General features: G+C 45.2%; 1 protein-coding gene across 8 annotated transcripts in view; it reads left to right on the top strand.

The window, feature by feature from the left end:
* The window catches only part of LOC139053092 (uncharacterized), a 54,859-nt gene that overhangs the window by 27,318 nt on the left and 14,450 nt on the right, over positions 1-13,091 (top strand). For 6 of the 8 annotated variants that reach the window (XM_070530243.1, XM_070530237.1, XM_070530241.1 and 3 more), the window contains one exon: positions 12,438-12,707. In XM_070530243.1, the coding sequence (XP_070386344.1) occupies positions 12,438-12,707 (270 nt within the window). Of the gene's footprint in view, positions 1-1,744; positions 1,849-3,459; positions 3,598-12,437; positions 12,708-13,091 lie in introns of all 8 variants that reach the window. The other 2 variants (XR_011510212.1, XM_070530240.1) reach the window with 2 other exon arrangements.

Raw genomic sequence — 13,091 nt, 5'->3', positions numbered from 1 at the left:
TGCCACAGCTGTAGTTGCTTTATGGCCCAATGACAACTGTTGACTTGTTTGGAAGCTGCTTACCAGTCCGATTGTCGATACCAAACTAAAAATAGATGTAATTGCAACAAAGCATAGAAAAATGGCGCCTGGAAAAAAAATTTTAAACCTGAGACTGTGATGAATTTCTTCTACAGAAAGCTAGATTACCTTATTGCATTAACATCAATCAGCATAAATGGCTAGATATGCTTGTGGGTTGCCGGTCACACTCTTTGATTTATGCTATGTTCCTAAACGAATAAGTTTCCACAAAGCAGGCTTCATGCAGTTGGTGATGTTGAAGCACCTGTTGCTACACTCGTATGTGTTTCAGCTGAATATGGTGAAACAAATAGCGAGCTGTCGCTTTTCTCAGGTGCCATTCTATCAGAGTTGAGAGGGTACTTATTTGTGACTGATTATACAATGTGCAGCCAGTAGTAAATTGATTTGATGTAGACATTGCTGCAGCAGATGCTGGTACTTGGAATGGAGACCGTTGATAGGATAAGCATCTTCATCTAGAGTTGCCAGCTCTGTTCACCACCGGTGACTTACCAAGAGCCTTTTGGCTCCGTCATCAATGCTGAAGCAAGGTGGAGGGCACAGGGGTCTCACACGCAAGTACCCCTGACAAAGCTGAGACTTGAGTGATCACCTGCGTGGTTACAAAAAACAAGCTGCATGATAGACTTTGTTCCTATCATTTAAACGATCTGTAACGTAACACTGCATCTTTGAATGTTGGGGTTGTTTAATGCAGCATTTAACTTTGTCATTTCAGTTAAGCACGATTACTACAAGGTGACCTGAATAATGGAAAGAGCAGCAGGGCTTGGCTAGTGTTTTATTGTATTCATATATGCACGGAATTTCAGTACATGAAAACATTTTGCAATGACTAGCAAAATAACCTGTACATTGTTTATCACGTAAAGGGGTTCAGGACAAACACCAGGACAGCCATATGCCCTCCTTGTTTTAACTTCGCATTGTCAATGAGCAAGCCAAGTGAGTCCGTTATGAAACATCGTTCCAGCGCACAATTGAACACGGACGAGAAGAGAAAGACAACACGAACACCGGACTTCAACTGAATTTTATTCATAGAAAACAGCTTTATGTACACAGGGGGAGGGGGGGGGGGGGCTGCTAGTGCACAGGACCACCCAAAAATATTTCCTCGGTCCAGGCAACAGTCATCAGAAGTGTCAAACCAAAAGAAGGAAGGAATAAAAGCAAAAAGTGAAAAAAAGGTGATAAAACCTTTCCCTCTCTTTTCTTCCCCTCTTTTTTACATCACTCAGTACAATCTTGCTCATCTCCTGCCCTACCTAGCTGATTCGACACACCCGTTTGCCCTGAGATAATCAAGTTCTTTTTTTCCCCGAGTACAACAGAAGGAGCACTGACACAGTAATCGTTTTCATTGGAGATACAAAATGCTTCAAAAATTTCCGGATTTTTCTGATTGCCATATTTGCGCAACACATGTGTTCGTTCGAAAAATGCTTTGCATGCTAGCTTGTGCAAGCAACGGCGAATGTGGTCGGCTTAATGACCAGCGTCACTTAGTGAAGTAGCATTCCTGCGATGCTCTTGCAGGCGTTCATTCAGACAGCGCCCAGTTTGGCCAATATAGCATTTCCCACAGGCGAGGGGAATACTATACACAACACTGATGTCACATTCAACGAGGGCTTTGGTGTGTTTTATTTTGCAGGCTGGCTTCTGGGATTTGTTTACAAGGCGACACATTCGTCCCAGCTTTTCCGGTGCTGAAGATACAACATGCACCCCGCACCTGTCGCCAACCTTCTTGAGGCGGTGAGAAACCTGGTGCCAATAGGGCACTACGACAGGGCGCTTTAGCGTGCGTGTGTCTTTTGTCAGCCTGCGCCTCCCACCAACCTTTACCTTGCAAATCTGGCTCTCTACCACCGAGCCCACGATTTCTCCAAGGAACACAGCCTTCTCCAGACGCCTTAGCTGGGCGTCGACGCTGTCACGGACTTGACGTTCGCATGACTTTTCTAGAGCAGAGTGGATGCAGTTTTTTGCTATAGCTCTTTTTACGAGCTTGGAGTGGGCCAATTGATAATTAAGAATTTTTTTGGACCGTGGCTTGTTCTGCCAGCACATGCGCGCTCCATGAAAAATAAGACGCACGTCGAGGCACTGGATGCAACCATTTTGCGGCAGTTCGTGCGTGAACTTCATTCCAAAGGCATTACTAGCAAAAATATCGAGAATGTTGCTTATACTACTGCCTCTATCCTGAGCATCAGGATAGATGCAATACGTGTTCAATTGTGCGCTGGAACGATGTTTCATAATGCTAATCACAACCAACTAGCCCAGCTGTCCATACTTAGCCAAGTGAGGCCGCTGGATACAATGAAAATACATGTGTACCATCTAGCAAAACACATACCCAAAATTATAACCTATAATGCTTCAATTAGCTCAAAAATAAAACATTTTGTGTGTCTGCTCTAAAGTACTCTAAAATTCAAAGTTTTGTGTACCAAAGATTTCTCCAAACTAGTTTTTCAGTGGAAGCCCTGGTAATCTTCATGCAACCACTTATGTTAAATCAAGGAGTGAATGAGACAAGTATATGAAGTTTGAGGATTTGCCTCACACAATGGAACCTTTATAGATATGATATAATGTGGTTTCTCGTTTAGTTTCTTGGCCCTGATGTCGCCGGTGCACTGCTCAAGCACTCAACTGCCATAAACGTTTATCAAAGGAAACGTGAAATGTCTTCAAACTAACAGGATATTGTTACACGAATAGAAGGCGTCAAAGAGACTTTGGTTGCAGCTTGGGACAGTGAGCAAACGAAATCAATGTGGCGCAGGTGTTTCAGGGGATGTTAGGTTCAGACGTGAGCTGCAGTTGAAGAACACCGTTCGCACGGTTGAAAAGTGCAGAGGGGACAGACAAGAAGTCCTGTCCAAGCATCACATCATGAGGACACTGCTTAAGAGCGACAAATGAAACAGTATCTTCATGAACACTGTTACTGACAGTAGTGGTGCACATTCTACCATAGGCATACTTTCATCTGTGGCTCGTGTGGTGCACTGTACAACAGGCATGAGCGCTTTTCTCAACTGACTGTTACGGTTATCGTTCTTGGCCGGTAGCTGAGTGGCAGTGTTGATGAGGGCAGATAACTGGGAACTTGGAGAGATTTTAAATGTTCTGAGCCCTTCTGGCTGAACAGTGGTATTGCATTTTTTTTATTTGCACACCCCCACTTCGAGATTGACTAATTTCTGATTTGCCTGTAATATAATACAGCCAGATTTTACTGAAATAGCCTGGTTCAGGTCAACTCCTTTCTTATTAACCACTGGAGAATAAATGAATAATACTGCTCAACGTGTATTAACATAAAAATGTTTCTCACTGTCGGCTTTCTTCCAGGTCAGTCCATCTTTCATTGCACCTGCCATGTGTTTGTGGATAGGGAGCTCATAATACCAAACATCGGCTTCAATCTGGCTATTGAGTACCTGTTTGGTGTCCGCTACTGCTTGAACATCTACTATGATTTCTTCAAAGGTAATTTCTTGATACATTCGGAGAAAAAATGTTTCAGTAACAAAGCAATTCTCTTCAAGACACCACACAACCTTAGTCTAGAAAAGCACTAAAGACATTATCATTCAACAAGGCAAAACACTTTAGGAGTGGTATAAACTGCTACACATAAATTAGAGCTGAGCCTATTGAAAAAAAAAAAAAAAAAGATGTGCATCTGCTTTGGATTGTATGGTAGTCAAAATCAGCAGAGTTCAGTGCAATTAGTGAAAAGTGAATTTTAAGCACTCCAAATATTTGTAATCGGGTATAAAACCGGCTGTTGGTGTTGATAATTTGCTTATTACGAGTATTTCTACTACTGTAGCATGTCCTTACAGGCTAACTTTCCCGACTTAAAAATAAGACACAAAATGTTCATTTTTTCGTATTTAGAGTTCTTCCTCTCTTAACTGCAAGATCACCTGTACATTGCAACTGTGCCATTACATATCCCGCATAAAACCATGTACAGTCAGCGACCGATTTTTCAGACCCTCTAGGGAACGTAAAAATGTCCGAAAATTCAGGCATTCTGAAAAAATGAATGCATGCAAAAAAACTCACCTTTTTTCTCTTTTTCTTGGATCTAGAGGGTAAAGGGCGAAGTACCAGACTTCCGAAACCCTGCCAAAGCATCAGTGAAGTGGCTATAAAAAGATGCGTTCAAAAACTCTGTATGCAGCTGACTGCCGGTTTATTATGTACATGTGCATCGTCAGGCAGCCGGTGTTATTGCTGCAGTGGCTTGAAGAACTTGTTGATTGTTGTTTGGACGGCTTTCCGGTTGCATGCGACCATATTCGCCTCGATCTGAGCAAGGTCACGTCAGCACTGTACAGCGATGAAATAGTCTACAGTGCTCGCGTCAACTCGGTGCTTGTAGGCGGCGCAGGCATTGGCTCCTCATTTTCAACATCGGAGTCTTCTGAAGCCCCCACAACCTGACTGACTATTTCCTTGTCAGTCAGTTCTGCGCAGAAGTCGAGCTCGTCGGCGTCAACAAACTGTTCAAAAGTTATTTCCGTGGGTATGGAAACTCGACGAAGACGGAGTGGGGGCCATCGAAGGCAAGCGAAATCCTCAAGTTGCGAACAGTGGAGTTCGCTTACGAGAGTCGAAGCACCTAGGCCTAGTGTCGCAGAGCACACTTGACACAATAGCCCAAGCACACACCACGCTAGCCAAAACGTGGCCTGCGGAAACAAACGAAATGGCGCCGCTCCGGAAACTCGCTGGAGGCGGAAGTGTGGCAATGAACATAGCCAGCGTGGCCAGACCAAATCGGTGTGCGACGGCTAGATTTGGCTAGTTGTGGTTCAAAGCGGTGCTATGCTTCGGCTGCGGACAGGCCGCAATTGGAATATGAACCTGGCAATGTTTAACGCTAGAACGTTATCTAGTGAGGCGAGTCTAGCAGTGCTGTTGGAGGAATTAGAGAGCAGTAAATGGAATATAATAGGGCTCAGTGAAGTTAGGAGGCCAAAAGTAGCATATACAGTGCTAAAAAGCGGACACGTCCTGTGCTACCGGGGCTTAGCGGAGAAAAGAGAACTGGGAGTCGGATTCCTGATTAATAAGAATATAGCTGGTAACATACAGGAATTCTATAGCATTAACGAGAGGGTGGCAGGTGTTGTTGTGAAACTTAATAAGAGGTACAAAATGAAGATTGTACAGGTCTACGCCCCTACATCCAGTCATGATGACCAGGAAGTCGAAAGCTTCTATGAAGACGTGGAGTCAGTGATGGGTAGAGTGAAAACTAAATACCCTATACTAATGGGCGACTTTAATGCCAAGGTAGGCAAGAAGCAGGTTGGAGACAAGGCAGTGGGGGAATATGGCATAGGCACTAGGAATAGCAGGGGAGAGTTATTAGTAGAGTTTGCGGAACAGAATAATATGAGGATAATGAATACTTTCTTCCGCAAGCGGGATAGCCGAAAGTGGACGTGGAGGAGCCCGAACGGCGAGACTAGAAATGAAATAGACTTCATACTCTGCGCTAACCCTGGCATCATACAAGATGTGGACGTGCTCGACAAGGTGCGCTGCAGTGACCACAGGATGGTAAGAACTCGAATTAGCCTAGTCCTGAGGAGGGAACGGAAGAAACTGGTACATAAGAAGCCGATTAATGAGTTTGCAGTAAAAGGAAAAATAGAGGAATTTCCAGATCAAGCTACAGAACTGGTATTTGGCTTTAATTCAGGAGGAGGGCCTTAGTGTTGTAGCAATGAACGAGAATCTTGTTGGCATCATTAAGGAGTGTGCAATGGAAGTCGGTGGTAACTGCGTAAACTATCGCAGGAGACGAAAGATCTGATCAAGAAACGTCAATGTCTGAAAGCTTCTAACCCTGCAGCTAGAATAGAACTGGCAGAACTTTCTAAGCTAATCAACAAGCGTAAGACAGCGGACATCAGGAACTATAATATGGATAGAATTGAACAGGCTCTCTGGAACGGACGAAGCCTAAAAACAGTGAAGAAGAAACTAGGAATTGGCAAGAATCAGATGTATGCGTTAAGAGACAAAGCCGGCAGTATCATTACTAATATGGATGAGATAGATAGATAGAAGTGGCCGAGGAGTTCTATAAAGATTTATACAGTACCAGTGGCACCCACGACGATATTGGAAGAGAAAATAGTCTAGAGGAATTCGAAATACCAAAGGTAATGCCGGGAGAAGTAAAGAAAGCCTTGGGAGATATGCAAAGGGGGAAGGCAGCTGGAGAGGATCAGGTAACAGTTGATTTGTTGAAGGATGGCGGACAGATTGTTCTAGAGAAACTGGCCACCCTGTATACACAATGCCTCATGACCTCGAGCGTACCGGAATCTTGGAAGAACGCTAACATAATCCTGATCCATAAGAAACGGGACGCCAAAGACTTGAAAAATTATAGACCGATCAGCTTACTGTCAGTTGCCTACAAACTATTTACTAAGGTAATCGCAAATAGAATCAGGAACGACTTAGACTTCTGTCAAGCAAAGGACCAGGCAGGATTCCGTAAAGGCTACTCAGCCATAGACCATATTCACACTATCAATCAGGTGATAGAGAAATGTGCGGAATATAACCAACCCTTATATATAGCTTTCATTGATTACGAGAAAGCGTTTGATTCTGTCGCAACCTCAGCAGTCATGGAGGCATTGCGGAATCAGGGTGTAGACGAGCCGTATGTAAATATACTGAAAGATATCTATAGCGGCTCCACAGCCACCGTAGTCCTCCATAAAGAAAGCAACAAAATCCCAATAAAGAAAGGCGTCAGGCAGGGAGATACGATCTCTCCAATGCTATTCACAGCTTGTTTACAGGAGGTATTCAGAGACCTGGATTGGGATTAATTGGGGATAAAAGTTAATGGAGAATACCTTAGTAACTTGCGATTCGCTGATGATATTGCCTTGCTTAGTAGCTCAGGGGACCAACTACAAAGCATTCTCACTGACCTGGAAAGGCAAAGCAGAAGAGTGGGTCTAAAAATTAATCTGCAGAAAACTAAAGTAATGCTTAACAGTCTCGGAAGAGAACAGCAATTTACAATAGGCAGCGAGGCACTGGAAGTCGTAAGGGAATAGATCTACTTAGGGCAGGTAGTGACTGCGGATCCGGATCATGAGACGGAAATAATCAGACGAATAAGAATGGGCTGGGGTACGTTTGGCAGGCATTCTCAGATCATGAACAGCAGGTTGCCATTATCCCTCAAGAGAAAAGTGTATAATAGCTGTGTGTTACCAGTGCTCACCTACGGGGCAGAAACCTGGAGGCTTACGAAAAGGGTTCTACTCAAATTGAGGACGACGCAACGAGCTATGGAAAGAAGAAGGATAGGTGTAACGTTAAGGGATAAGAAAAGAGCAGATTGGGTGAGGGAACAAACGCGAGTTAATGACATCTTAGTTGAAATCAAGAAGAAATGGGCATGGGCAGGACATGTAATGAGGAGGGAAGATAACCGATGGTCATTAAGGGTCACGGACTGGATTCCAAGGGAAGGGAAGCGAAGCAGGGGGCGGCAGAAAGTTAGGTGGGTGGATGAGATTAAGAAGTTTGCAGGGACGGCATGGCCACAATTAGTACATGAGCGGGGTAGTTGGAGAAATATGGGAGAGGCCTTTGCCCTGCAGTGGGCGTAACCAGGCTGATGATGATGATGATGAACCAGCTTTAGAGAACGTAATTGTACAAGAAGAGAAGGGGCTTGCTATGCCCAATTGCAGCATATGTGGACATGGATAAGTGCGTATACTCTTCCACTTACTTCCAACAAAAGCTCATCTAATCGTGCACGGTGAGATAAAAAGCTTTGTCTCATCCTTTCGGCGATCTGAATACCCATTTGTAATGTATGAACATTAGGTCTTGCAGAGCTTTTCGGAAATGGAAACTCGGGTTTGCGTAAGTAGGCAAGGTGGAGGTGTGTTTTCGAAAGGAAATTGCCGTCCACCCGACTTTTGCGCAAAGCTATATAGGCAACCCTAAAGGCTTCTCAGTAAGAAAGCTTCCCTGGTCAGGGAAGATCGACCTCTGCACCAGCAGCTTTCCAGGCTGGTCTTTCCGGAATCTGAGGTGACCAGTAAGCAAGCAGATTGCAGCAAAACGGTGAATTCTTCGACAACTCGAGCACATCGACACTGAACAGAGAAAGTCAGTCCTGCCGAAGCGCGCAAGGTGGAGGAATGCTTATAAAATGGACGCTGAAATCCACACGACTCCATGTTCTTCGAGTTGCCGATTGATTCGCCATCGTCCTGCGATCTACAGCTAGACTCTCGGTTAGCTATGACAGCGGAAAGGCTTTGATCCCGGCTTCGGCCCGCGTACCAGGACAAGTTTTTCGTGAAATTGCGAACAATTCTCTGAAAAATGCGCATGAGATTCCTTGCCGCTTCATACGACTTTCCAGCGCATAACGACTTTCTGGTTCTTTAGAACCTTTAGGTACAGTATGAAAGTGACTCGAAACTTTCACGGCCTTACAATTTATGTAATACCATCCGTAAACCCCATATGGTCAGGTGATTGGGCTCAAGAAGATTATAGCCTTTGGAGGCGCAAGTCGCTATGTCGACTTTGTGCTTTCGCGCTTTTTAGCGATGGAGGTTGTCGATCGAGAATGGAGGATTGCATGCATGTATGCGCGACGCGAATGCTGTAGAATTTTGTGGAAGGCACGCGGGTCCCAGCGATTACTCTGGAACATTCGACGACTGGTGTATAAAAGCCGACGCGCTTGACCCGCTGATCACATTTTCAACGATCGCCGGCTGTGTTCGCCGTTTTCGTTGAGCACTGAGAGTAGCCTGTATTTCTGGGCACAGGTTCGCTCAATATAAGGCCAGTTTCTATAATCACAGTTTGGCTGCCTTCTTCACCGTCACTACTACGTGAGAATATTGTAAATTTTTGTGAAGAAAGCTATATTCCCTCCAGAAAAAAACCAGTGAACAGAGCACATCCTTGGGTATCGCGCGAAATAATACATTTAAAACGAAACATTAAAAGGAAGCGCAGAAAGAAACCCTAGCACACGTGACCTGCAAGATCTCGTAGGCTTGCTACAAGAAAACATCCAAACGGCCAAGGAGCGTTTTATTGCGAAAGCAATACTGCTCGCACTTTCGGCCCATCGGTGGTCGTGGCGCCTCCTTACACAGCTGCGCGTCACGTGACCGTGTGACGTCACGCCACACCGAGAGACGGGGCCCCAGCTCGCGACATCGATGGTGGATGCGAAGCCTTGCGCGCCGCTGCTGCGGCGCTACCGAGAGAGGGCGCTCGCTGGTGTGACGTCACGCTAGGAGGATAAATGGGGCTACAATTCGGCTCCTCGCAGTGGTCGGAGCGCTGCCTGGCTGCTATGTCGGATGATGTATAGCCGTAAGTTTAACAAAGGGCAACCATGTCCACACCATCAGCCGAACCAAGGCGCAGCCAAGGGTATTGCTTTCGCAATCTTCCAGGCTTAACCAAGCTAAGCCTTCAGCCAATTTTTTTTTCACTGTTACTCTGCCTTCTTACATGACGAATGAACCACAAAAATTCTGGCGCTACCTATCTAGGGTCCCAAAGGTAACCCCGGAAGAAGTAAAGAAAGCCTTGGGAGATATGCAAAGGGGGAAGGCAGCTGGGGAGGATCAGGTAACAGCAGATTTGCTGAGGGATGGGGGACAGATCGTTCTAGAGAAACTGGCCACCCTGTATACGCAATGCCTCACGACCTCGAGCGTACCGGAATCTTGGAAGAACGCTAACATAATCCTAATCCATAAGAAAGGGGACGCCAAAGACTTGAAAAATTATGGACCGATCAGCTTACTGTCCGTTGCCTACAAACTATTTACTAAGGTAATCGCAAATAGAATCAGGAACACCCTAGACTTCTGTCAAGCAAAGGACCAGGCAGGATTCTGTAAAGGCTACTCAACAATAGATCATATTCACACTATCAATCAGGTGATAGAGAAATGTGCGGAATATAACCAACCCCTATATATAGCTTTCATTGATTACGAGAAAGCGTTTGATTCTGTCGAAGCCTCAGCAGTCATGGAGGCATTACGGAATCAGGGTGTAGACGAGCCGTATGTAAAAATACTGAAAGATATCTATAGCGGCTCCACAGGCATCGTAGACCTCCATAAAGCAAGCAACAAAATCCCTATAAAGAAAGGCGTCAGGCAGGGAGATACAATCTCTCCAATGCTATTCACAGCGTGTTTACAGGAGGTATTTAGAGACCTGGATTGGGAAGAATTGGGGATAAAAGTTAATGGAGAATACCTTAGTAATCAATGGAATTGTTGGAGAAGTATGGGAGAGGCTTTTGCCCTGCAGTGGGCGTAACGAGGCTGATGATGATGATGATGATGATGATGATGATGATGACCTTAGTAATTTGCGATTCGCTGATGATATTGCCTTGCTTAGTAACTCAGGGGACCAATTGCAATGCATGCTCACTGACCTGGGGAGGCAAAGCAGAAGAGTGGGTCTAAAAATTAATCTGCAGAAAACTAAAGTAATGTTTAACAGTCTCGGAAGAGAACAGCAATTTACAATAGGCAGTGAGGCACTGGAAGTCGTAAGGGAATACATCTACTTAGGGCAGGTAGTGACGGCGGATCCGGATCGTGAGACGGAAATAATCGGAAGAATAAGAATGGGCTGGGGTGCGTTTGGCAGGCGTGTTCTCAGATCATGAACAGAAGGTTGCCATTATCCCTCAAGAGAAAAGTATATAATAGCTGTGTCTTACCAGTACTCACCTACGGGGCAGAAACGTGGAGGCTTACGAAAAGGGTTCTACTCAAATTGAGGACAACGCAACGAGCTATGGAAAGAAGAATGATAGGTATAACTTTAAGGGATAAGAAAAGAGCAGATTGGGTGAGGGAACAAACGCGAGTTAATGACATCTTAGTTGAAATCAAGAAAAAGAAATGGGCATGGGCAGGACATGTAATGAGGAGGGAAGATAACCGATGGTCATTAAGGGTTACGGACTGGATTCCAAGGGAAGGGAAGCGAAGCAGGGGGCGGCAGAAAGTTAGGTGGGCGGATGAGATTAAGAAGTTTGCAGGGACGGCATGGCCACAATTAGTACATGACTGGGGTTGTTGGAGGAGTATGGGAGAGGCCTTTGCTCTGCAGTGGGCGTAACCAGGCTGATGATGATGATGATGATGATGATGCTTCGGCTGCAAGTCGACTTCCTTCGCAAGGGCGCTGCGCGAGAAGCTAAAGGACCTTCCGTCGCGTCAAAAAGTCTAGAAAACTGGACGATGGAGGGTTCGAGCGTCCGAAACTTCAGATCTCCTTATACATTGGTTTTATGGGGTTCGTGGCGGTGCCGCGAAGACGTTCGACATATCAGGCATGTCTGAAAATTGGGGCTTCCGAAAATTCAGTCGTTGATTGTATCTGCTGCCTGCACATACTTCTTTGTACCCGAAATCCTTCGTTCAGACGGCCGCTGATCAAACTACCATTTCGAGGCCACTATGGAAGAAAATTTTCTTTATCGAGCAGAAGTCCGCTCGTCATGTAATACTCTGACAGAGATGTTTGAGGAATTGATAAATTATTCGAACACAGCAGGTAGTGGGTATTCCACAGAGCTAACATGGAACCCAGCTATGTATCGCGATAGATAAACTTTATTAGCTTGTTTAATTGCCTTGCTTTTTATAACATGTGCTATTAGCACTAAAAGAAGGGTGAATATAGATGACCTACTTTCTGTAAAATGTGTGCTACAGTTGGCAGTTCTCAACTTTTTTTTTCAGTAAAAGTTCCTTCTAGCCGAGACTGGCCAAGGTAAGCCTGCATGGCATTACCTTGTCTCTTATGCCCTGCCATATTTACAGCTTAAACTCAAAAAGCAGGTAATGACGGTCTTAAGGAAGCATGTGAGGCTAGGCAGTATACTTTGCAAGTTGTATCTGCAAGTTACAGTGACATGTATTGGTGTGCTTCATCTCCCTTGCACTTGTACAGATAGAATTGCCTGTCAACAAAATTACTCAAGAAAATGAACACAAGGCAGATTTATTGGACTAGTGTCCTTGGGTTTTATTTTCATTATACTGATTTTGACGTCTGCATCAGGAAGACATGCCATCTTTCATTTCTGCATTGTTTACATTGAAACTATCACTTCTTCTTTGCTGAGATTTGGTAGTTTCAAGCTAAAAGTTATCATATTATCACTTCTTGTGATAATATGATGCTATGAATGAGGCAGTCAGCGGCAAAACAGGCCGGTGTCACTAAGAAGTTACTTCGTTTCTTGGCAGATTTCACAGGCTGGACGTGGCGGCACCTCCCGGATCTTATCATCCCTGTCGTCGGTCGCTGGCATGACGGACGCTCTGCGGCGCATGCGGCCTCTGCATTTCACGGTCCTATCCGTGTACGGCTCCGCAGCATCCCCTGGTGCAAGACAGCTCAACCCGGTCCACCTGGTGTCAGTTGCAGCGTACATAAGGCCTGCCTCCCCGGTGCTTCCCTGCAGTCAGCGGCAAAACCGACCGGTGTCACTAAGACGTTACTTCGTTTCTTGGCAGGTAGGTTTCTTAAACTGCCTTTAGTACGTACACATTTGGCTGTTTTGCCGCTGACTGCACCGCATTGCCTTCTGTGTGTTCTGCAATGTCTTCTGTGTGTTCGGTATGCGACAAGCCGGTAGAGGGCAAGTTTCCTGTATGTTCCGGTTGCAAAGCAAGTTTCCATTTAGGGAAACACTGTTCCGGGATAACAGACAGTGTTTACACCAAAATGTCCACTGTTAAATGTGAAACATGGACGTGTCAGACATGTAGCTCTGGTGCTGGTTCCAGTAATAGAGATGGCTCACTCGCCCCCCACTTTTTGTCTATTAATACCAAACTTGACCAATTAACCAGCACTGTTCAGACGCTCATGGTAAAGGTTCAGGAACTGCTCTCTTT

This window comes from Dermacentor albipictus, unplaced genomic scaffold (genome assembly GCF_038994185.2).
Source record: "Dermacentor albipictus isolate Rhodes 1998 colony unplaced genomic scaffold, USDA_Dalb.pri_finalv2 scaffold_68, whole genome shotgun sequence".
Taxonomy (NCBI): domain Eukaryota; kingdom Metazoa; phylum Arthropoda; class Arachnida; order Ixodida; family Ixodidae; genus Dermacentor; species Dermacentor albipictus.
Note: the sequence above shows the minus strand (reverse complement) of the source record. Positions and strands in the feature narration are given on the sequence as shown.